Source organism: Nematolebias whitei, chromosome 19, assembly GCF_014905685.2.
Source record: "Nematolebias whitei isolate Nwh7 chromosome 19, NemWhi1, whole genome shotgun sequence".
NCBI classification, from domain to species: domain Eukaryota; kingdom Metazoa; phylum Chordata; class Actinopteri; order Cyprinodontiformes; family Rivulidae; genus Nematolebias; species Nematolebias whitei.
Window position 1 is genome coordinate 23,370,908 of NC_056516.1, and position 26,730 is coordinate 23,397,637.

Here is a 26,730-nt window from a genome sequence, read left to right on the forward strand (position 1 = left end):
CCCCCCCCCCCCCCCCCCCCGTTTTTCCTTATTTTGAATGGTAATCTTTCTTAAGAGTTGGGTCTTATTGATCCAGGTGTGATATTGATCAAAGCTCTTCAGCTTTATCTTTATCTCGTCCTTTAGGTTTCAGTTGTTCACCAGATAAAACTGGATTTTACTTTGATGTTGCTTTTTTTTTAATCTTCACTTCCAGAAGCCCCTGACAAATGTACAAACCAGCCTGAATGTGTTATTTTTCCATCTGTTGAACTCCCTTTGAGCAAACTGAGCTCTGTTTATCTCTAGTTTTCTGATGACTTGTCTTTCATGTGACGTGAATTTTGCAAACCTGGATCCAGTATCATGTCAACTGGAGTTTACTGTTGTTGTATAACTGATGCTGTCAGTATTTCAGCTGGGGCTTTTTGTGTAGATTGCAGTGAACATGTTTTAATAATCATAATCAAAGTTCCTTTGATTTACCGTATTTTTCGGACTATAAGGCACACTTAAAATCCTTTAATGTTCTCAAAAATTGATAGTGAGCCTTATAATCAGGTGCGCCTTATGTATTAATTCTGGTTGTGCTTACTGACCTCAAACCGATTTTATGTGGTTATTGTGTATGAGTTGAATAAAGTTTGACTTGTTTTGCTTAATGTGCCTTATAATCCAATAAATACTGTAATGTAGAAGAGTCTGATCTCTTTCAGGGATGTTTAGATTTGTAGTGTTTCCTGCTCTCAACTGGATGAGACTTAATTTTTTATGTTGTTCCACCTCTTTAACACCAAAGTCTCTAATCTTTGCAGGCGCTATCAGAAACTACAGAAAATTATGAAGCCTTGGTAAGTCCTCCCTTCTCCCGTTCCTCCCCACTCGGCTGGGTAACGTCATCGGCTCTTTGCTCTTCCTAACCTCGCTGGTTAAGTCTGCATGATGAAGACTCTTGCCTCCATGCCTTCAGTGAATCTTGTCACAACCTTTTTCAGGCTTCTGTTTTGAAATCAGTGTTGAATTTTATTTTTTCTTCTTGCATGTGGTTTTGGGTAACGGATTTAACAAAAGAAATTGAAGAAGACCAAGATTTATTTAGCTAAATGTACATTTAAAAAATCTATTTGAAGCAACACAAATGTAGATGTGACTCAATTATTACTTCAGTTAAATATCAGTTCTGGACTTTACTTAAATCTTGGTGTTCTTTATAGTGAAGGTGGTGTCTAAACTCTTCTTTGAGCTCTTCTCTTTACCCTGTTGGTTAATAACCTTTATCACCGCAGGTTCATCATCCTTCTTCAACAAGTCTTTTATTTGCCTGAACTTGTTCATCATCTTGTTCCTCTCTTCTATGATTTAATGTTGCTTTGTGTAGTTTGTCTAAATGCCTAGTATTGTCTGCAACAACCTCCTTGTTTTCCAGTTGTGGGTTACTAATATTTTACGAGGTCATTCACCAATCAGCAGTCAAAAACTGATGCATGATATTTACTGCTTAGATAAGAATATTCGGGAAGACCACTAAGGTTTTCTTGTAATTTCAGGTTTCTTTGGTGAACCAAGCTGATAAAGTTACAACAATTTACATTTTAACATCATTATTATTGTTATAAACACATTTTCCTTTAATTCAGCCATCAGGCATAACATTTTTAATATTTAATAAAAATATTCACTTTAGGACATTTGGAAGTTCACTTGGATATGATTTTTGATGCAGCACCAGGTAGTAATTAAACGTCTACCCATCCATTCATCTTCTACCGCTTATCTGTGATCGGGTCGCTGCAGCAACAGGTCCAGGAGAGAGACCCAGACATTCCTCTCCCCAGCGTCACTTTCCAGCTTGTTCTGGGGGACCCCGTGCCGTTCCCAGGCCAGAGAGGATACACAATCCCTCCAGCGACTTCTGGGTCTCCCCCGGGGCCTCCTATCAGAGGGACGTGTTGAGAAAACTAAAGGGAGGCGTCCATGAGGCATCCTCGTCAGATGCCCGAGCAACCTCAGACTCTTTTCAATGCAGAGGAGCAGTGGCTCAACCCTGAGCTCCCCCAGGATGACGGAGCTCCTCATCTAATTAATAAAGCTGAGCCCGGCCACCCTGCTAAGGAAGCCCATTTTGTCCGCTTGTATCGGTGATCTCGTTTTTCAGTCACAATCCAAACCTCATGACCATAGGTGAGGGTTGGAACGTAGACATACCAGCAAATAGAGAACGTTGCATTTCAACTCAGCTCTTTCTTCACCACGACTGACTGAAGCAACGCCCTCATTACTGAGGATGAGGCCCCAATCCATTGATCCATCTCCCACTCCATCCTACCATCACTCGTGAACAAGACGCCCAGATACTTGAACTCCTCCACCTGAGGCAAACTCTCTCCCATGACCTGGAGAGGGCATTCCACCCATTTCCAGGTTTTTGAGATCAAACCCCTTTCTGGTCAAGAACCATGGCCTCAGACTTTGAGGAGCTGACTCTCATCCTTCACACTCTGCTGCAAACTGCCCCAGTGCATGCTGAAGATGTTGGCCTGAAGGTTCCCAAAGAACCACATCATCCACATAAGGCAGAGATGAGACCCTGAGCTTCACAAACCAGACACCCTCCTCCACGACTGCGTCTTGAGATCCTGTCCATGGTCAGGACAAACAAAATCAGAGACAAGGGACAGCCCTGGCGGAGTCCAACCCGCACTGAGAACACATTCGACTTTGTGCCAAGAATGAGAAAATAAACCAAAAACCGAAAAATAGACATAAATCAGTAAAAAATAAAATAAACATATTTGTTTCTTTATTAACCCTGTGGTGAAAGGGGAGGGGGTGCTTCATTTACAGACATAATTAAAATATAACCATTAAATAGAATCTACACCGATCAGCCACAAATAACGTATTAATACATGCTTCTCAGCAGATCTATTCTGTAGTGCTGCCTTTGACCAGTAGAGGTCAGCATTGTAAAATGTAGTTGTTAAACCAATGCTCTTTGAGTATTAACACTGTAACAGAGCCCTGTGAGGTTCTGTGTTCAAATTAAGTCTGTTGTTCAACTTAATGCACCAGTTTGGCTGAAAACACAAGTAGCATGAGTTTTGTTCTTGTCTTGAATATTGGGCTAGGAGATGCTTATTCCTGGATATATTCCTAATAAACACCTTTATAGTTTGTTTCTTCCTTCTGTGGCTCTCAGGGGTGTTTATTTTTTGCTTATATCTGTGTAACTGCATGACGTCACCTTGTTCTGTAGCTCTCTGGTCCTGAGTGAACATCACCCAGATCCTGTTGACCTCCTGACGGCACCTGTTGTTTTCTGACCTTCATTCTTTCTGTGCTGCATCTCAAACCTCTTCTTGTTTCCCTTCTCTCATCTTGTCTCCGTTTTCATTTTCTGTTTTTTTTGCAGCAATCCAGGTTGCAGCTTTGTGCTTTTATTCATCTGTCCTTTCCTCTTTGCCACTTTTTGTCCTCTCTGTCTTCTCTGCTGACTGCCGGCTTCTTGTTGCATTCCAAGCCATCTGGGCTTTGCAGCTTTACATCCCCCCGAGCCATCTGGTAGAGAAAAAGTTTCCTATGGTTTGTGTGTGTGTGTTTGTTGTCGTCTAGCTTCGGTGACCTGCTCTCCTTCACTCTAACGGCCTTTGTTGAGCTGATGGATCACGGGATCATCTCCTGGGACACTTTCTCTGTGGCCTTCATCAAGAAGGTCAGCCAGGAAAATGTCACATTAAGCAGACCGAGGATTTAAGATGAGCATGCACCTAGTGCTGTTATTTGACTGTGCAGTGGATGGAATATGCTTTTAATTAACTGACACGATTTGAGTTTCACAGTCACTTTTGTACTTTCATTATTTTTATGATTATTATTTTCTGGCTCAAGTAAATCAAAACAGCATTTGGCGTGACCACAGATCAAAACAGCATCATTTTTTCCAGGTGCACATGCACAAAGTCTGTACTGTCGATCTTCTTATTCATATACAGTTTGATAGTCATTACCTGAAGCAGATACAGCTTTGTAGGAGGCCTCAAAACTGTCTGAGGAACAGCTACACTTCACTGCCCATGTATGGTTGTGGTGTTTCATATCACATACCAATCATAAATTTATCTAGAAGAAAGGTTTCTAAGCAGACTGGGGTTTTTAAGATCTTTTAAGAAGCACAAAGAAAAGAGCAGTGTTGAGGACCATGTAGGGGTTTTCCAAGAAAAATCAATGCTGCAGATAGAAAATTGAAATTAGAAGATGTCCAGCAGTACCATCAGCTCAGACACCCACCGACTGCCTGGAGAGGTCTGGGCAGGAGTGATCTGTATGGCATGGAAACACAAGTAACCCTGAGATGCACAAAAAATAAATGGAGTGCAGAAAAGTGACAGCAGGGTGCTCGAGACTGATGAGTCGAGTTTGGAAATGCTTGTAGCAGAAGGCATTTTGTTAGCCACATAACTGGATAGAGGGGAAGTGACGTGTGTGCTGCCAGCAGTGAAGCATTTTTGATCTGAAGCTGCAGTTCTGCAAGCTGATATGTCCATCCATCCATCCATCCATCCATTTTCTTTACCCGCTTATTCCATTTTGGGTCACGGGGGTCGCTGGTGCCCATGTCCAGCAATCACTGTGCGAGGGGCGGGGTACACCCTGGACGGGTCGCAAGTCCATCACAGGGCCACATAGAGACAAACGAGACAAACAACCATTCACTCTCTCACTCACACCTAGGGACAATTTAGAGTTACCAATCAGCCTAACATGCATGTTTTTGGTCTGTGGGAGGAAACCGGAGCACCCGGAGAAAACCCACGCATGCACGGAGAGAACATGCAAATTCCACCCAGAAAGACCCCTGGACCGGGGTTTGAACCAGGGACCTGCTCGCTGAGAGGCAGCAGCTCTACCAGTTGCGCCACCATGCTGCCCAAGCTGGTATGTGATTTGGTCAAATTATTGGATCCCTCAATCCTAAGAAAAGCAAATAGTTATGAATCAACCAAAATCATCAGAGATGTGTTTGATTTACCCCAAATTTATTCTGCTGCAGGATCTGAAACATACAACACACATTATGAACTTAGCATAAAGAAGTCCTGGAAGTGATGAGGCCCTCAGAGTCCTGATCTCAACATGATCGTGTTAGTCAAAGACTGCATAAAGAAGAGATAGAAGGATTTCAAACGACCTGCAGCCTCAAAAGATCAGTTTTTTTATTTTTTATTTTTTATTTTACGATGCTTTAAACAAACTACGTGCGAGTATGTGCTCGTATTTCTGGAAGAATTGAAGCTGTTTTGATGGCAAAGAAAGGTCACACCAAATACTGATTTCATTTAGATCTTTAATTTGCTCAATTTGTATTTTTAGTTAATAAAACTACATAAAATGTATGTTCCTGAACACATTTACACCTTTTTACATATGCTAAGACTTTTGCACAGAGCCTTGTCTTGTACTTGTATTGTAGATGTAAGAAAATCAACATTTCAGGCATTTGGTTATTATAAGTCTTAAAAAATGGACCTATTTTTTGCTTGTGTGCCTGGTTCTGTTTTGTGCTCCACCTTTTTAAAGTATCTTTTTTGCTCTGTTGTTTTTAAAGATTGCCAGCTTTGTGAACAAGTCGGCCATGGACACAGCAGTGTTGCAGCGTTCCCTGGCCATCCTGGAGTCCATGGTCCTCAACAGTCAGGATCTTTACCACAAGGTGGCCCAAGAGATCACCATTGGACAGCTCATTCCACATCTTCAAGGGTGAGTGGATGGATCACATGTGTGAATATTAAATATGCTGACTTGATCTTTTTAAAGCACTAATATGGATGATGGTGTTCGTTTTTGTTTTTGTAGAACTGATCAAGACATCCAGACTTACACCATAGCTGTCATCAACGCTCTGTTCCTTAAAGCTCCTGAGGAGAAGAGACAGGTGAGGCTGTAAAAGTGAAGCTTGTGTGTGTAGGGTTGTATTCTGGCATCGTTTGCAATCGAATCCAGTATTAAAATACATTTTTATTGCCTTTCTTCTCAGCAGAGTTGATGTTTTTTGCTCGGTTCTGCTCCTGTCTCTGACTTCTCACATATGTCAAGCGTTCCCTTGTAGCTAATCACATGATCCCTGCGTCAGCACCACTGGGCCCAGTGATGCGCTTTAACATTAATTATGAATAATGGAAGTCCACAGCTGCTGTCTTCTGTAGAACACGAAATTGAAGACCTGCCAAAGCAGAAATGAGCTTCACAGCTCTCCTGCATACACATCTAATATATATATATATATATATATATATATATATATATATATATAATTTATTTATTTATTTTTTTTTTTCCCCATGTTGCAGCGCTGGTGTGGGACCATCTCCCTCAGCTCCGGTTAAAGCACATGTAGTACTATATTTTTCGGACTATAAGGTGCACCGGATTATAAGGTGCATTAAGTAAAACAAAACAGTCAGAAAAGTCTAACTTTATTCAACTCATTCACAATAACAACATAAATTTGGTTCGAGGTCAGTAAGCACAACCAGAATTGATACAAAAGGCGCACCTGATTATAAGGCTCACTGTCGATTTTTGAGTAAACTAAAGGATTTTAAGTGTGCCTTATAGTAGGCCTGTAATGATAGCAAATTTTGCTGGGTGATCGTCTCAGAAATTATTGCGATAAACGATAATATTGTTAGAAAGTTGACAATAATTAGTAATTATGGTCAACTTTAAGAAGAAATGTATAATTTGTTTTGCGTGTAGTACCTTTTTTCGACCACCAGATGGCATTATAAGACTGTTTGAACCGAAGGATGGATAGTGAGGGAGCGAGCAGGGAGGGAAGCCCCTTGATGTGACATGGGCTGTCTCTCTTCGGTTCTCATAATGGTGGACGCTCGGTGTGGTTTGAGCTCTTTAGTGTAGCATTTTTCACACAAAGCTTTTAAAAAAATTAGACAAGTTCTCAGCGTCTTTTTGCAGAGAAAAACAACTTTTTTACACAAAGGGTTTCAACTGTGAATTTTGGAGCTTCGACGAGAAGGAGGTTTTTTCCCGAGGTCGGCCTTTTAGCTTAGCTCATAGCATAGGTTCTCAGCTTGGCTGCTTTCAACGATCCAGAAACGCAATTTTGGACGGTTAAAACGGCTTTTAAAGAGAAAGGGAGAAAGGGAGGGGTCAGTGAAGAGCACCGGAGTTGAGCTTTTTGTCATCCAGTGTCTTCAGTAGAAAGAGAGAGACATGAAGAAATGATAAAGCCGACAAATGAAAATGAGGTTGTTAATTTTCATTTATCATGAGATTGATGTATTTTTTATCGTGACAGGCCTACCTTATAGTCCGAAAAATATTGTAATTTACATTTACAGAAACATTTGATCTTAACAAAAGTGTTTCTATCACTTGTTGCATATTTCAGAACATGTTATTTCAATGTGTGTCTGCGAGAACACAAGGTTCATATGTTTTCTGTGTGGGTGCGTAAGTGATGAGAGCTCAGTGATCAGAAAATCCATTATTATGATCCCCTGGCCTGTCTTTGTTCTGCTGACTCGGCCACCCTTCCTCCCCAACACCACTTCTAACTGCAACACAGAAATTATTTTCCAGCCTCCTCACATATTTTTTTATTTTAAATCTCATCACATCCACTCACTCTCTGTCTCTGTCTCTGACCTTGTCTCCTCACTGCACACGACACGGTAGTTTGATGAGCACATTGTGGACATCCTTAATTGTCCCCTGACAGTAAGTGCACCCTTGATCAGCACTTTGTAGTTTGCACCTTAGAAGACATCAATTAGTGCATCTAGTATCCCTTTTTAAGTTTCTTTCTGGGATGGCTTACCTTTTTTTTATTTCTACAGCCGTTAGCTGCATACTTTGCAGTATGCTGTGGCCTTTTTATTTCCCCACCCGCTTTTACTTTTATAAAAACCTTAAAAACTTAATTTTTTTTATTTTGCACATGTACATCATCTCACCTTAATCTTTCTCTCCCTACTCTTTTTAAATTCTGTCTGTGGCTATCCTTATTCCTCCTCCTTCGGATCCCTCGTTCTGCAGGAGATGGCCCACATTCTTGCCCAGAAGCAGCTGCGCTCCATCATTCTCACCGTAAGTTTAGCCACACTTTTATATTTTTACACTCAGCTGTTTGGTTTTTCTCTTTGTCTGCATTTTGGTTTCAGCCTGTACTCCAGTTATCAGCATAAAAATAAAAATAAATCACATATATGGTTATTTATAATCCTCCCTGTCTCACCTACCGGTACTTCCTTTTCTCCCATGCATCAAATCACTCTTTCCCAACTTGTTCCTTCAGTTGACATTTGTCTTCACCTCTTTGTCATTTATTTCTACATCAACATTTTTATTGTCCATCTTTGTTCAAAATGTAGTCTATTTTTTAACTTTAATATCTGCTCTTTTTGTTTTTTGTCTACCTCGCCCTGCAGAACGTAATCCGGAGCACCACACCCATCAATGACGAGATGGCCCATCAGCTGTACGTCCTGCAGGTGCTGACCTTTAATCTGCTGGAGGACCGCATGATGACCAAGATGGATCCTCAGGACCAGGTTGGTACTGATCAACATTCAGATTTTTAAACAAAATCCAAAATCTTGAACAGATGAGCTCAGACAAAAATATTTTAGAGCTGTAGTATCACTAACTTATTGTCAGATTAGTCTGATATTGTATGTAATGTCCTACATTTGTGGGGTGGTTTCAGAGGTGCATTTGTCACTTTAGCTGCTGTTTTGTATTAACTGAAAATAAACTTCCGTAATTCTGGGGCTTCAAAACGCACTTGTCTCTAAGCCACACATTAAATATAAGATAAATCATAATTTTGTATATAAATAAGACGCTCCGGTTATTTAGCCGTGGGCATCCACTGTTTATTGTCAGGATCTGTTCCCAGTGTGTGCAGTTTTCTTGTTGTAGTACAAGAATCAGCCAGCAGATGGAGTTTCACAGAATATAGCTTGCTTTTCGACACACGCTCAGACTGCAAGATCGAGTCTTTACGAAGCTTCGCTGTCTGACTCATGGTTACAACCATTATACCTTCAACATGAACACAACAACTATCTAAGCACAATCACTGGACAGTACAGTGCCAAACACCTATGTAACTGAAATTTAAAAAAATTATATATGGGTCAATATTACCAAGAAGTCTTATCCAGGTCATGTGACCAGAAGTCAAATAGTACCGGTAAAATGAGATAAATATTCATTAAATTAGTAGCATTGATTTTTATTGGTAAACAGTTTTGCTAACAACTGCTGTTTTGAAATGTACTTGCTAAATAAATTTGATGTGATTTTCCTCAGCACTGCTCAAATGAGGAGAAGAAGGAACAGCCCCTCCCTCCCGTTGTCTCCTCCACTCTACCCCTGTTTAAGCTTAAATGAGATACTGGTATTTAAACATATTTACCGTACACAGAAAGATTATTTAAATATTTTATTTAAATATTTACCAGTCTTGGCTGATTGACGACTTTTCCACCACTCGCTGTCCTCTTATGACGGAAAGTGGAAGGGGAAGACCCCTTCTGTTTCTCCGCTTCGTTTTCAGATGTGACTTTAAAATGTGATCCCGGTATTTAAACGCATATTTACCGACACAGGAAGAATTAAAAAACTTTTATTAAAACATCTACAATACTTGTCTGCTTTGCATCTCGACGAATCCTGACCATGGAGACACGTTGATGCAGCTTACGGGCTGCAGCTGTTTCCTCCAAAACAGCCGATTGCTTTTAACATGAAAACTGCGTCATGAGAAATTCTCCGTGCGTTTTCCATTATCGCTGAACAAATGAACAGGTCTGTTCATGAAGCGCAAAATACGATAAACAACACTGGAACGATCTGAAGAAATTAATTCACGTCCATCTTGGGGCATGGTCCTTGAGAGTACCTTGTTGATCAATCAGGTTAGACTTCTGGTCACATGATGACAGAATGGGCGGAGTTATGGTTGGGTATTTGAAACTGTGAGCAAAAGGCCTTGTACATCTGATTGCCTGAGGGCATTCTCTCTGTGTAACTAACACCTGCCCCCATGAGGGGTGGGTGGAGCGCTGGGAGCCACAAGTGCCCAGCTCCATCAAAGGAAAATGTTAGTCAGGGGCAGGAAGCTACCGAGAGATAGCAGGAAGTCTTTCAAAATAAAATATACAAATTTTACATACGAAAATTATGAAAAAAATATACAAACAAGACACTCCTATATATAAACCAAGGGATTCAAAATGTGAGACAAAAGTAGCGGCTTGTACACCGGCAATTACGATAGATACTTTTATTGGCATCTGAAGAATTGTATTTTAAATAACTTTCCTATTCATTCAGCTGAATACTGCTCTTAGAATTAATCATATGTTTCAGATTAATAAGTTGTAAATTGATGCAGATTCGGCCCAGGAATAGAAATAGTGCCTCACTTTGGCTGTTTGCCACTTTTCCTCGGGCGCTGTCTGATCGCACACAGCGTCGAAGCTGAAGGATTCTTAAATTATATAAAAAAGGAACAGAAGAAAATTCATGTGGGCTTTATTATTATTTTCTGTGTGCAGGCTCAGAGGGACATCATCTTTGAGCTGCGCAGAATTGCCTTTGACGTGGAGTGCGAGCCAAACAACAGCGGCAGCATTGAGAAACGGAAGTCCATGTACACCCGCGACTACAAAAAGCTTGGTTTTATTGTAAGTCGTGCTTTCAGAGGGCCGTATGAAATGTTCTGCTAGTAAAGGCCACACAGCTAGTGCAACAAAAGTGTTAAATGATTGCTTTTAAAATGTCTTCAAACCACCTTTTTTTTCTAATTGTCCTGCCTCCTCAGGTTTGAATATAAAATAAATTACTGCTATAACTTTACCTTCAGATCTGCTTTGGCCTGGTATGGCTTGGTTTAAGCTTGGAGTTACTTAATCTACAGAATCTCTATTGTGTTTTTCTGTAAAGATAATTGGACTGCCCCGTCTAGTCCCCATCACTTCTTAGAGCATTAGCCTTTTGCTTTTTTATGTTTCTGTTAAGTAAAACTAATGTCTTTATTGTTAAATATACACGTTCTTTAAGAAGTACATCATCCTGAGTGAGTTTTCTTCTGTTTTAAGCCTTTTAATTTCTCTCCTGTTAGGTTCATTTACAAGTCCCATGAGACAGTTCTCAGTGTTTCCAGTCTTCCTTTAACCCTTCTGCTGCTTCATTTTTAGAACTGAGGCCTTGTGAATCATTTTTGACCCAAGGGCAGCAAGTCATTTTCCTCCTCAGTAAATGCTACGTCTTTTATAATGATGGTAAATGCACTGTACTTGTATAGCACCTTTCTATCTAATCGAGACACAAAGTGCTTTACAACACAATCTGTGCCTCATTTACCTCCACACATGCATTCATACAGCACTCTACTGCATCTCTACAAAAATAATAATCTGTAGAGACTAATCAGTGCTTTAGATCACATTCATACACTGATAGGACACACATCAGAGGCAATGAGGGGTTCAGCGTCTTGCTCAAAGACACTTGAGCATGCGAGTGCTGATGGATTTGAACACCCAACTCTCACAGTGGAGGATGACTGCTCTACTCAGCCACAGCTGCCCCCAACAATTATGCTTTTTTTTAAGTTCTTAAATTGCATCCTGCTGGAAAGCCAAATTTTAGCAAATGTTTTATGTATTTATTTATTTCATGGAAAGCATTTAAGTTCATTCCTTGCAACCAGAAATTTTTGTATACTTTCTGTTAATTATATATATATATATAATTTAGAGCATTGTAGCTAATCCATATTGTTCTTGGACTTTGCATGGATTAAAAATAAACAATGATACTGTTTTTACATTCAATTAGTTAGACCTAGAATAAAGATTAAAGAATATATTTTGGTTGTGTGTGAGGTTTCATTTCACCGTGCTTCTTTCCTCAGAATCATGTGAATCCAGCTGTGGATTTCACCCAGATCCCTCCAGGCATGTTGGCTCTGGATAACATGCTCTACTTTGCCAGGCACCACCAAGACGCTTACATCAGGGTGAGCGTAACACACACTCACACACACTCTTCAGGGTTATTTCTATGGCATTGTGTCTGCTCATTACCTCCAGTTCTCCTCAAACCGTTATCTCTCCAGCTTAGTCACTTTTTTTTCTGGCTCATTTACAGTATTTTGGTCAAAATGGATCTGAAGCTGGCCAGCTAAGACTATGAAAATCGTTATATTCTCTTGTGTTTTATGTAAAAATGAACGATTTTCGTCTCCTAGTTAACACAAATACATGAAGCATAACTTTAAACTTTGAAAATATTTCTTTTAAAGCACATACAGTAGTTATTTAAGCACCACCCCTGCAGTATGTGGAGTTTGTATAGATTTTGACGTCCTATTTTTGGACTTGAAAGTGAGAAAAGAGACATCTTTGTTATGTATGATTAAAAAGACAATTTATCAAGAACTGATGAAGAAAGAAAAAAGCAACAAGTAAACAGTCTGATAATCTCTTTTTCAGTGATTTTAATTTTTTTCACCTGGCTTATTTCTTCGTGTGTGCTTCTAGATCGTTCTGGAGAACAGCAGCAGAGAAGACAAGCACGAGTGTCCGTTCGGCCGCAGCAGCATCGAGCTGACCAAGATGCTGTGTGAGATTCTGAAAGTGGGCGAGCTTCGTAAGTGTTTATTCGGACACTCCTTCATCTCAGCTCACAGGTCACACTCAGCATTTTCAAAGAGAGTTTATAACCTGAAGTAAAACTGGATTGAGCATCCAGACACAGCTTAAGCACAAATGACACGTTGTTAAAACAAAAGGAACCATAATACTCCATTATTGCGCTGTGGGGAGTTCATTATAAAGTGATGCACCTCGTCATCATAGAGGCCGTCGCAGCCTCTGGGAAACACACAAAGAGCTGCGGCTGTTCACTTCCAATACATGTACGCTTTTCATTTGTCTGGATTTAATGGGCCACTTGGTTTCACGTCCTCTCCAGAATGATCCCTGCTTCTCCCAAACAAAGGAAGAAGGCATTTTTAGATTGTTTTTAAGCTGATGCATTATGTTCCTCTATTTGAGATCCTCTTTGTCAGAGGATTTAGCTTTGGATGGATTGTAGTTTGTTTTCTTTTATCTATCCTCTACATTGTTACTGTACTTTCCACCGTACACATCACACCGCCATTTAAGTCACATCAGTCAAAATATGTCTATTAAAGTGGAAAAAAAACATAAATAAGTCTCTTTGCTATATGTCGCTTCTGTTATGCTTAACCGCTGACCACCCAGAAATGTGAACTGGTGTTGTGCCAAAAATCGATTGGCTGCCAAGTGGCGGCCGCGGGAGCATGCACAGGAGTACTTTACAAGAATATAACAAGATTAACACTTGAAAACAATTATTTGTTTGCTCGAAATTATAGCAAAGGTGTGTCAGTTGAAGTTTTCCTTAATAAATGCAGTTTGACAGTTAAATCAGCTGCATTTCAAAAGCCGATTCGTGGCTGCGGGAGTGCGCAGAGGGAGGACTCTGTGTGCATTTCTTCAAAATTTAAGAAGATAACCACCTAAAAACAATTATTTGTTTGCTCGACTTTATAGTAAAGGAGTGTTTCAGTCTAACTTTTCCTTAATAAATACACTTTAATGGTCAAATCAGCTGCATTTCTCCTGGGCGGCGCGGTGAAATGCAGCTGATTTGACGTTTGCTCCAGGAGTTCTGGAGCGAGATGAAGGTGACTTTGTATGGCAAGCCAAGTGTCTCATTAATAGCCACTTTTACCTGTTAATGAGACACTTGGCTTGCCTTACTAGTCGAGGATCCTCTAATGGCTGAAAATGGTAGTGTTCAATATTTTCTATGTCAGATTGAATGAAATTGTCATATCTCAGCCAAAAATTGATTTAGAAATATGGTAAAAAAAAACCATAAATAAGTCACTTCACCGTATAAGTCGCAGGCCTGCTAATTTATGCAAAAAGGTGCAACTTGTACGGTGAAAAATACGGTATGTAAAACTTAATGCAACATGCTCCAATCTTTTTCCAGTTTTATCAAATTCTGTTCTCACAGATTGAATTAATTAGAAATGAGCTGACGTGTTTATGCCTTGACCTGGAGAGATTCTCTGGAAGAACAGGTCATGGCTCCTGCGTCGTTTTTTTAAACAAGCTTTTTGTTCTTTCAGTCAAATCGGGAAGCTTTCATTTTAATACTCAATATTTTTGTGCTTGTTTCGTCTTAGCAGTAAGTGTTTTTCTTTACTTTTTGTTTTCACAGACTGAAATGATTTGGTTTCTCCTAGAAATCTCACTTTGACCTCATTCTTGTTAACAAGTTGAAAAAACAAACAAGACTTTCCCACAGGGGAACATTCTTATCTCTGAGGCTTTTCCTAGCTTAAAATTTAAAGACTTTTGCAGAAGAAATGAATCCCACAAAGAACACCAGGCTAATGTTCTGAATTAAACGCTTTGATTGTTACTTCCCTATTTGAAAGCTGAGCCAAGCATGTGTTTTTGCTCGATTTATTCAAAATATATAAAAAGAAGATTAAACCAGGGATATGCAAAATGTGCCAAAAAAGCTATAAATTGTATTTTCCATTTTTTCTTTAAGATACAGAACGTGAAGTTTCCCCTCAGGAGTAGAGACTGCAGCTTAAACACAGCACTGACCTTGATTTGTTGCGCGGAGACTTCCCCCTCGGCTGAATGTCGTCGCCTTCACTGCTTCTGTTTGCCTGGGAGAGCGAACCCATCATAAATATTTATGATGGGTTTAGTGTGTTTACAGGTGTGTTCACAAAATGTAGGAAGAGATAAAAATAGGCAAGGTGAGCTCATAACCTTTAAAGAATTACAACCATGAGATAAGCTGTGTCATGTAAATAGCAGCACACAAACCTTTTGACATGACGGGAAGTACTTCTTTATAAATGAGGTTATTTTTGGGCACTGAGTAAAAAAAGAAAACACGCATAGTGAATGAATATTTTTGAAAGAAATTAGTGCGTGCAGGAAGAGAGAAAATAAAACTTGATTTATTTATGTTGAGTCTTTGGAAGCATTCCCGTCGCAGCTTCAGTAAATATTTACTCTCGGAGCAGTTTATGCACCTAATCCATATTAAACGAAGCAACTTGTGATAAGCTTCAGTGCATTTTCTAATGTAGAGACTTAAGTGGATTTTCATGTGTGCCTCATTAACCGTGTGTATATTACCACACGCTAATAAATGTTTGAGTAGGATGATTGTAGCATGGGCCATGCAGGCGCTGGGGGAGTGACGCCGGTCGTTAAAGATTCTTCTTAATATACAGTATATATATGTGTGTGTATATATATATATATATATATACTGGTATACACACACACAGGATGTGTTGTGTTTTTCCCAGAGGGAAGCTGACTGAAGAATGAGTTTTAACGCCGCACTGATTCTATCATCATTGAGTTGACCTTTCCAGGGGTGAAACGATGAAGCATCTGACACTAATGAGGATGCTCAAGTGTGTCTGTAATGTTTTATCAGTTCTGACTATGTCCTGTTCCGGTCAGATTTTGTGTTTTGTTTTTGTCTTGTAGCTTAAAATCCGTCAAATTTCTTGATAAATTCATCGCTTGCTGCCTTGCGTGCCAGAAACTTAAACTAATGGTCTGATGCTGAGAAGAGATGGAGATCCAGATGTTTTGGTCAGACCTTATGAATCACGCAATATTGTGAGCGATGTCTGTGCTCAGAGAATGTGTTCAGGATGACTCTCAGCTATTATCACAACAAATTCAGCTCACTATTGGTAAAATTAGCTGAATTATAGCCATTTTTATGTTTTCTATAGATTGTTGGCCATGGCAGGCATCTTGAATTGGGTACATTCACAAAAGTAATCCGTTGCAGATGTTGATTAATTTATTACTTTCTGAGGGTTATGCTAAAATCCATCCAGTGGTAAATGAGAAATATTGCTAACAGAAATTCAAAGTTGACTCCAATAGTTAGTTTTAAGACCAGCTCTCACACCAGCATCCAGAGGTTCATGTTGGGAATGACTCTTAGCTACTACCACACAAAGTCTTACCTCAAAATCTGTAAAATTAGCTGAAATATACAATTTTTATGTTTGCTAATGTTCCTTAACTGTGGCAGCCATCTTGAATTTGTCCAACTCCAACAGCTAATTATTTCTAGATGTAAATCCAATTATTATTTTCCACAAATTTCATTAAAGTCTTTCCAGTGGTTTATGAGATAATTTTCTGGTGCAGAAAAAAATGTTCCCTATCATCCTTCCGTAGTCAGGTTGTGGCAGCAACAGGTCCAGAAGAGAAACCCAGACATCCCTCTCCCCAGAGACACCTTCCAGCTCGTTTTGGGGGACCCCAAGGCGTTCCCAGGCCAGAGAAGAAACACAATTCCTCCAGTGACTTATGGGTCTTCCCCGGGGCCTCCTACCAGAGGGACATGTCCATGAGGCATCCTGATCAGATTCCTGAACCACCTCAAGTGACTGCCTTCAATGCAGAGGAGCAGCGACTCTACTCCGAGCTCCACCCAGATGACAGAACTTCACCCCTATCTCTAAGACTGAGCTGGCCACCCTGCAAACGAAGCCCATTTCGGCCACTTGCATCCAGGATCTTGTTCTTTCAATCACGATCCAACTTTCATTTTTCTTTCAATCTTTGGTTATACAGGTTAGATGATCATAGACATGACATGATTATAGATGAAGGTTGGAACGTAGACAGACTAGTAAATTGAGAGCTTTGCCTTTTGATTAAACTCTTTCTTCACCACGACTGACCAAAGCAACGTCCTCATTACTGAGGATGAGACCCCAATTCATCAACACATCTCCCGCTCCATTCTACTATCACTTGTGAACAAGACACCCAGATACTTGAACTCCTCCACCTGATGTAGTCTCCCTTTGTTCCCTAACTTCTTAAAAATAATAATAATTTCCTTTTCTGCGCCACATTTGTTTTTAAATTAAAGCTAAAGAAAGAGAAGACGGATTACTGCTGAGGCGACTTTGTGCCTCATTTGCTTTGTGGAAATGCTCGGGCAGCCACTCTGTGTTCTCAAGAGAATAATAAAAAAACACAAAGGGATTCAGGATTTACTGCGGTTCTAGATTTTTTGTGAGTTTGACTCTTCAGGCTCTCTTTTTAGCTGAACTGTCACAACCTTAGTCCCTCTTAAGCCTTGTGTTCAAGAATCCTCTTTTTATTTGTCCGTGATCCTTTTATGAACCGTTTCTATTTTTAATTACATAAACTTGACAAAAATACCAAAAAGATGCACACATTACCGTAGTTGGGTTAAAGAACATTATTTTATGCAAGACTCCTTACTGCTAGATAAGCTTAAGAGACTCATCGCTTGCTCTTCAACTAATAGCCTTCTTATTTTTATATATATATATTTTTATTTTTATTTTCTAGCTAAACCATTTTTTTCCAAATATGTTGAGGTGAGATGAGCTCAGCTTTTGTAATTGAAATAGCTGTCGGTGAGTCTAAATAATTCACATCACTCTGAAGGTGTCGCTCTCGTCCTCTTCCCTTAAGTCATACCTCTTCCTTTCTCTTTCCCATTTGCTGATGTCCTGCTTCAAATCCCTTAAAAGATTAATTGTCCCGCCATGTTTCTGCTGGAACACGGGAGGGGGGTGGCTTAATGGAATCTGCGGCTCACCGGACCGTGTCTGTCTTGTCGCCCGTGTTTAAGTCGGCCTATAGAATATTTATGAAGTTATTTTGAAAGGGTCAGGCAGTGAGTAATGGACCCGCTTGGTGATTCACAGTGTGCCGCCTCGGTGAGATGGAGAGCTGGGAATGTGAGGTGCAGCGGGTCCAGGCACGTACACACACATTACATTTGTACACGGTTGCATATATAAGCATGAAGTCCAAAAAAAAGAGAGAACGTAGAGCCAAACCTCTTGGAGAGCTCACATGAACACACACAGTCCGGTCTGAGCAAGACCAAGTCGCACAACTATGTGACATTTATGTTTTTAAATGTCTCCCATTGGAAAACCATTGGAAAACCATTGATCAACGTTAACGTTTTTAATGCAGAAGGGTGTCATGGTGGAAAGTAATCTTACTGATGTCTCCTCCAGAACAGTGACAGCTGTGTTAACGTTGATTCTCAAACCCCGTTGGAGGGATGGAAACACTTTCCTCTAAAAATATGACCTCATTCGGTGTTTTGATGATGATGATGGTAACGAGTTTCATCTGACACCCAGTTTAAGGTCTCCCTTTAGGGTTTAACTAGTTTGAGATGAGGCGACAGTGGCAATCCTAACACAAGTCACATCATCTTCGTGCTCTCAAATGGATTATGATCCACGCCATCAAATGTTTATGGATTCTTCTTTGAGGTGCAAATGGAATCAAATCATGTCAAGAAAATGTTTTCTGCAGCAAAGATGACAACGATATTGGATTCCCATCAAAATAGGGGCAAGGCTCCATTTTTCATCCGTATGGTTTTGCTTTGTGTCAAACTCAAGGCCTGGGGGCCAAATATGGCCCCCTTGATATTCTAAAAGTAAATTATTTCTCGTTTTTCTTTAAAATTCAGCAGACTTCTCATGACCATTGGCCAATTTTGAAGCAGATAAACAAGTTTGAATTTTTCTGTAATTTTTGATTTTGATGTGGAAAAAGTAACCGAGAGCATCAATTGAGTCCGATGACGTTCTAGTTGAGGAACCTGCAACCAAGAAACCATGTCAGGTATCTGACTGGAGGTAAAATACTGCCTGAAACTGGCCCTTGGTTTGAAATTGGTTTTAATTTTGGCCCCTTTTGTAACAGAGTTTGACACCCCTACTTTAAGGCTTTTACTAAATGCTTAAATACAGTTGGCAATGTTGCAACTTTTTCTCTCTTTATTATTTTTGTTCTCTTTGTTTCTGTAAACTTTTAGAGCGGACTTCATTGTCTAATAGTTTCATCTACACTCTTAAATTAAAATAAATTCCCACAATCCATACATCCTGAAGGAACAACTACGTAATTCTGATAAAATGAGTGGTGGTTCTTTAACTTTTTGTAAAGAGGACCACCTCAGAAATCACATAGCTACTTAAGTACCACCATTATAATAATCTTCATCTGCACCTCAACAGCTTTAAACACAGATTTAAGATAACTTGAGTCAGATTTATTCTCTGCTTTGCATCTTTTCCTGCTCGCAGGTCTTACCGCACCGCTCAAGTGGCGACAATAACAATCGTCTACTCCAGTTTCCACAGGGTTCTTAAAATATTCTCCTTTGCATTTTTGTTTCAAGTAGTTTTGGTTCAAAACCAAGATCATAATTTCATTGAACAACTCCTATTGTTGGATGTAAAATCAAAAAAATATACGTTTTAATCTTTTAATCATTGTTCAGTTTATTATGGTTAATGAAAAGCTAAGAATGTCTTGAGTACCAGTAGATGAAACTGAGCACCATGGTTTGAGAACCATCGCTTAAAGGTATTTACAAAGGTAAGTTACAATATACAGTACATGAAGTCATACTCAGTACTGTCTGCAGCACACTTCACACATTAGGATCACATCTCCTAATGGGTCATCATCAGTAAAGGTCTTTGACGCTTAACTAAAGGGAACTCTGTAAGAAGTCCACAATGGTTTAGATCAAGGGTATCCAAAGTGCGGCCCGGGGGCCATTTGTGGCCCTTGGAGTGATTTTGTGTGGCCCACAATAGCAGTTTAAGGATGGTATAATTTTGGCCTGTAGGCTTGAGAGATTGATGTAGACCTTTTACAAATTTAATGATGATCATTTTTTATATAATTTTTAGGTTTAACAGCAAAACGGATTAAAAAAATACTTTAAATGAGCAATATTAAATTTAATGCAATCTTTTGTCAATAAATCAGTAAAATCAAATAGATTAAATTTTTAAAAAGTATTAAAACATTATTGTTTATTTTATTTTAATTTACCCCTTATACAGGTAGTCTCATTGAGTCACGAGAACTCTTTTTCAAGAGAGAGTTGTTTTAGACTGTTTTTGGGAGCAGATGGTGGGGGTTAAGAGCCTTGCTCAAGGGCCCAGGGTGGGACAAATGAGGGTGGAGGCAGGTGTGGGTGTTTCATCTTTTTCACCCACATTTTGATGTTGTCGGTCCGGGGAGTTGATCCTGCGACTTTCCGATCACAGGCCCATCTTCTCTAACCTCTGTGCCACCACTCCCCTACGTCCCTTTATGAAGCTTTTAATGTTTTGGCTCTAAAATAATTTAGAACACCTTCTCCAACAAAATTAGTAAATTTTGTCTTTTCTCCAAAATACCATTTACACTTAGTTACATTTTATTATTATTATTATTATTATTTATTGTTTATTAATTATTATTATTATTATTTTTATTTTTAATTCAAATTTTTGTGGCTGGTGACTCCTTTCATCTTCAAGGTTTTGGCCCACATATAAAAATGTTTGGACACCCCTGGTTTAGATGGTATTTTTAGACTTTGGTTCAGAGTAAGAATGGTTCGGTATAATCTGGTAAGGATCAAAGTTTACGTTTAATTGGTTATAAATAAAATTAGGTCAGTGTCCTATTCTAATTTTAAGACAAAGTGTCTCTGTCTCGTGTGTAAAAGTGTAAAGAGGAAAGTCTGTTTGGACAGGCGGGCTATGACAGCTGTGGTTTTAAAAATCACTGAAAACATGCAGCGTTCACATTCTGATGGTCAAACGGACACTTCATGTCTTTACTCGGGGTCTGAGAGGTAAATACCAACCTGAAATGTCACACAGATAAAATTCTATGTTATGTGCTTCGAAGAGATGTGTTTAAAAAACATGTATTTTTGCTAACATTTTAAATTATATCTTTATGATTGCATGTGGACTGATCTCACCTCTAAAATATATATATTGTTTATTATTTTGTCTTGATTTCCAGGCTAATAAATTGAATTTGTAGTACAGAATGTTTAAATTAGATATTTAAAAAAAATTAGATCTGCCATTCTAAAATATTTTACAGCGAGATATTTCATCCAGGAACACTTTTTTCCTGCACAGATTTTTTTAACATCCAATAATAGACACTATGAGTGGAGTATTTTATTAGTGATGGGTAATTCTAAAGAGACAATGCGACAGTCTTATGTAGACATTTTTATTTTTTATCATGAAAAACATTAAACCGAATATGAGTTCAACTAAATGCAGGAGCAGCTGGTCTCAAATCTGATATTCAGCAGTTTCATATTTAGCAGACTGTTTTTATAAAAGCTGACAAGTTTCTACGGTTTCCATTAATTTATAAAATTTGTGAAATATGTTTACATTTATTTTACCAAAAAGAGTTGTTTATGGAATAATGTTTTTGCTCTCTCCACGAACGTGTCCCAAATCAAAGATTGATCTTTAAACATTAATGTTTAGTTCCATCAGCAGCAGAACGTTCGCTTTGAAGCTGATTCTTTATGAAATGACTTCATCAAGGTTGAAGCTGTGAGTCTCCTGAAAGTCTCTTTTGATTAATCATAAGTAGGTGATTGTGAGTGGGGAGGACAGATCTCCAGTCTCCTTCAAGCTGTGACACGAGCATCCGTTTGGCGCTCAGTGACCTCATCTCGTTCATATAGCTGCCGCCTTGTTTTAAAGACAGAGCATCCATTACATCTCCAGGCTCACACCAGCTAAAGAAATTTCACATATAAAACTTTCTCTTTCACTCACTGGCTCAGAGTTTTCTAAATTTCTCCAAAGTCCTCCAGCTCTTGGCATGAAGGACTAAACTGGTGCAGCCAAAGATCAAACATGACTATAGTTGGTTCTTAAGCATCATTTTAATTTTATTTTATCACAAACTTTGCACACAAAATAAATCTTTGTTAAAAATTGTTTTAGTCATTTAGTCTGCTCGTTTACTTCACACTTGCTTTTTGTAGCTAATGAATGAAGTTTGTGCACTTCTTCCGGCAATACAGTAGCCCTTTGCTACTTCGCGGTTCTCTGTATCACGGATTTTCAAAGCAAGGATGGACATGACACAAGTGGCTGATTGATGGATGAGCCATGGGTTGTTTATTTAAAATAAATTATTTTAAATGATTTTGCACCATGTGTGCAGCCCACAAGTGTAGGGAGAAGCTCCCTCCTGCAGCAGATCAGCTGATTTCGCGCACACATTTCTCTGCTGCAGCTTTGTGAAGAGTTAACCCTTTGCTGTCCAGATGCACCGATCGACTTTTGTCTTCCAACTTAAAATTCAAAGTATGTCACATCGTAAAAATCATCATAATCACAAAAGATAAGTGTTAAAAGTTATTTTTAATTATTTTAGAACTTCTATGTTGAAGTGTAATTGATCACGAAGTACATTTCTGCTCCGTGCTGCAGAGCTCAAGCTGTGTGACATCCTTTGATGTCCTGCTGCACTTCTCTTCTAGACAATTTACATTTAAATGCTGTAACATTTTAAATAAACAAATTGTTTATTTAAGGAGGGAGACTGAGAATATCAGGTGATGATAGGCAGCACAGTGGCTCAGTGGTTAGCACTGTTGCCTCACAGCAAGAAGGTCCTGGGTTCAATCCCCGGTTGGACCTGGGGTCTTTCTGTGTGGAGTTTGCATGTTCTTCTTGTGCATGCGTGGGTTTTCTCCAGGTACTCCGGTTTCCTCCCACACACCAAAAACATGCATGTTAGACTGCCCTCAGGCCTCCTTTGTAAAAGAGATCTGTGATCTCAGTGGGATTTGCCTGGTTAAATAAAGGTTAATGCATAAATAAATAAATGAGTGAGTGTGATTGCAACCTGGCACATGTCATGACAAAGTTTACTAAACTTGAACTGAACTTGAACTTGAACTAATGTATCCCTACTTCGTGGTTTTTCACTTATTGCGGGTGGGCATGGTCCCAAACACCCGCGATAAACGAGAGACTACTGTAGTTCAGGTCACTTGTCTCCGCTGGTGTTATTCTGTGAATCAGAACCTGAAAAGGTTGAGAACCACTTTAAATAAAGTACAGTAGTCCCTCGTTTATCGCGGGGGGTTCCATTCTCACTTCCCCCGCAATAAGTGAAAAACCGCGAAAGAGCGAGTCCGTGAAAGTCGAACCGCGAAATAGCGAAGGACTACAGTTCCACAAAGATCTTATTAGACTCCATCATCCAAACTTAGCTTTATGTGCTGCAGACAGAATCTAACCTGCTCTTCTAAACTACTTAACTGTTTTGCATTAAAATCAGAAAAAAATATACAAATACTGCAAAGATAATGGATGCTAATCTTTTACCTGTAATCATTTAGATTCATAAATTGATCAGACTGTACCCTCTAACGTGTATTATTTTGGTGCATGAGCGTATGTGCGTGCACATCAAACAGCTGCTCTGTGTTTGGGTCGACTGGAGACAGATCGTGTTTGTATGCACAAGAGTGAGTCACACCATCGGAGTTATTTGCAGATTCCTCAGGAATAAGATTTAATATGCTGAGGCCCCATATCTGCTATATTAAAATTGTGAGTTGGGTTCAGTATATTAAATACCTGCAGCGACACAAACCCGCAGAACTTACAGCTACGTGCAAGTTGCCCAAGATTTATTGTATCTGAAAAAGAAGGTAGCAGATGCAGATTAATTTGTTTCTGCTCGCTCCAGTCTGCAGCGCTGATGTATTCCCTACATGCACCCAGTCTCATTTTACTTTCTCTCCATCTGTCGCTCTGTTGTTTTGCGTTCCTCCTCGTTCTCTAATGCATTTTGGCCATTATAAGAGATTCTGCACGCTGATTTTGTTTAATTATGTAATTAGAAACCACAGAGGAAATGGAGCTTTGACTTGTTTACATTATCTGATCTGTTTGTTACAAGCTTCACTTCCTTACTGACCGGGCTCACTCTTACTGTAGGTTAATGCTAATAAAACGATCTAGTGTAAGTGTAAGTGGTATATTTTCTACTTCTTTGTACAGCCCTTCGTACTGCAGAGATTCTGACCACTGACCTCGTTCTGCCTCAGTTAATTAGCATTAGCTTCGCGGCGGAGATGCTCAGATGAGACGAACAAGCACAACACTCCTGCCTCACTAGTTTGGGACGTAACTCTTGAAATATTAACCAGCAGCTTTTCTCACTTCACAGAGTTCATCCTCAAAGCATCGTTTTAAATTTGCTCATCACTCCCACAAGATTAGCCGCTTTATTTAGGTGAATTCTTGTTCCGTTCTTGTGTTAAAGCTGCTGTATTGTTAAGAGCCAAACTGCCAGCAGCTTCACTGACAAACTAATATTTATGATGATTGTTTTAGGCCAATAAACATAATAAATTAACTTTATAGGCAGCTTTTTGGTTTGTTTCTGTGAGGAAAGTTAATTTTTTTATCAGCACATTTTACTGTTGATTTATTTACTTTATTTTAAACTGCAAAATGCAATTTATTAACGACAGTGGAAGAAATCTCTTTGCCTTAAAAAAAAATCTGTGTCACTGTTTAACCAATATTTACAGTAGCTCAATACACATGACTTGTATTTGCCTAATGATGATGTAATCATTGGTCAGTTGGTCCTCATTATCTACACTAGGCTCTCACAGTTGTACATCTTCATCTATAAATCACTCCTTTGTCTGCCACCTTCACCAGAATCAGAATAAACTTGATTGTCATTGCACAGTTAAGCACAAGGAAAATACATTTCAGTGCAAAGGCAGTGAGATTGTCTGTGAACACTGCTAGAAAGTTCCATAGTCCTAATAAGATGGCACGGTGTCTTATCAGCTGGCTCAGCTCTGATAAGGGTCCACAGATGTTCTCGATGGGGAGTGGGGAGTGGGGACAGGAGCAGAGCTTCTTGATTTACGTCCTCCAGGAGCAATTTGAGATAAGATGGCGGGGAAGCCATATTCAGATAAACAATTGTTTTGGGGCAGGCCGACTCTACTGATTTTCACGTCTGCCATCGTAGTCCTGCTGGTACACTCAACGGTGAATCCAAACAGCCAGATTTGTGGTCATTCCGCCAGTCCCTGCTTGAAGCCTTCTCCAAGGTCGATTCTTTCATGCCTATGAGTTCCAGGCTCGCAAAGCATCTGAGTCTGAGCGCTTCAAGCATGGTACAATCCTTCACATAGACAGGCAGCTTCACCGTTGCCAAAAACTGCTGCCGACGTCTTCCTAATTTGTTGATATCCAAGGTACCCGCAGATTCCAAAGCAGATAATCCTGTTGTCGTAATCCAATTATGAATGCACCGTGTGGTCCCTTCAGGGCATGAGGGTTCTCCTGCACCCTGTTTTCTTGTTGAGAAAATGTTATCAATTGTGTTGAGAGACCAGCTGATCAGATCCATAATTTATGATTTGGAAGAGAATCTCTGAGAAAGAGTCACAGGACAAACGCAAAACCAGGAGAGAGGCTGTCTAAAACGGGTCTCTCTTGAGAATGAGTCCTCGTGATTCAGTGAGACTAACCTGTATAAATAAAGGTTGAATGAATGAATGAATGTATTACTGTAGCTCATAGCTTGAGAAGCACACAGTCTGGCTGCCAAGTCATCCAGCATCCTCTGGTTTGCATTTCTGTGTACCAGCTGCCTCAGCATCCTGTATGTTCCCACAAACAGTGACTGGGCCAGAAAGACGCTGCTGACGCTGCTCCACCCTCTCTCCATGTAACAGTTGTGCATGCTGGTAATTAAAGCGATGACGGCACTTTTCACTGTGTGTTCATCATGCTGTGGGGCTGCGAGGTGACTGAAGGTTGTTTCACCCACTTAGTGTACACACATATGCACATACACAGAGGATCATGACAGATGTCAGGGTGGCGTTCAGCCCACATGTGCATTTATTCTTTATTTGTCTCACCTATGCAGAGGTGCACCGTTACACAACAGCACACATGTTTACTCACATCTGCCTTGTCCCGTTTGGTCGCCAGCTGAGTAATTATAGTGTTAGTTTTCAGCTTTGTATCGTGGATGTCCGACATTTATACACAAAACATTAGTTGCTCGTTAAGTCAGTGAGTGACCCTTGACCTCATTCCAACAGATGTCAGAGGACAGACAGAGAGGAGATTAAATTGTTTGTGCTCTTTGTGGCGTTGATGTTTGACATTACTGTACTGATGTGTGCAGTTCAGTCTGCAGTGAAAGACTGAACTCTTTGGTGAAAGAGGTTTGTGAAGAAGCTGCTGATGGGGAAAAAAGTAAGCAAAGCATAAATAATGACTTTATTTCAGCTTTTAAGTAAAAAAAAATCTGACATTTAAATTTTTCCTGCCTGCATCACCTTTTAGGATGAAGTTTTAGGGTGATTACTGATCCACTTGGAAGGGATTAATACAAGAATTACCAGGATATTTTTTAACAGAACAGATTTTTTTTTTAGATGACAGCATTGTTTGTGATTTTTAAATTTCCTTTTGCATCAAAATAAACCACCACTGTGCTTTGGGGGTCCAAATGTGTACTTTTAGCTTTTTTTCTATTTTTGTTTCTCAATGCATCAGTCAGTTTAAAGACGAACTGTATCCAACTTGGCAAAATATTTTTTATTTTATCTTTTTAATCCCCTCTATTGCAAGGTGTATATAAATCAACTTTATAATTTATACACTTTACCCTCTGGACCCATTTAGTCCCATTCACTCCCATAATTACCACCTTTTTCTGGTGTGATGTAATCCTGACTTATTACAATGCTTTTTTCTTATGACTTTATATATAT

At 39.5% G+C, this 26,730-nt stretch overlaps 1 protein-coding gene across 1 annotated transcript in view; it reads left to right on the top strand.

The window, feature by feature from the left end:
* The window catches only part of LOC119425793 (engulfment and cell motility protein 1), a 46,442-nt gene that overhangs the window by 16,046 nt on the left and 3,666 nt on the right, over positions 1 to 26,730 (top strand). The window contains exons 6-14 of the mRNA XM_037693339.1: positions 795 to 830; positions 3,592 to 3,691; positions 5,585 to 5,736; positions 5,833 to 5,911; positions 8,038 to 8,088; positions 8,430 to 8,552; positions 10,566 to 10,694; positions 11,927 to 12,031; positions 12,555 to 12,663. Of these exons, the coding sequence (XP_037549267.1) occupies positions 795 to 830; positions 3,592 to 3,691; positions 5,585 to 5,736; positions 5,833 to 5,911; positions 8,038 to 8,088; positions 8,430 to 8,552; positions 10,566 to 10,694; positions 11,927 to 12,031; positions 12,555 to 12,663 (884 nt within the window). The remainder of the gene's footprint in view (positions 1 to 794; positions 831 to 3,591; positions 3,692 to 5,584; positions 5,737 to 5,832; positions 5,912 to 8,037; positions 8,089 to 8,429; positions 8,553 to 10,565; positions 10,695 to 11,926; positions 12,032 to 12,554; positions 12,664 to 26,730) is intronic.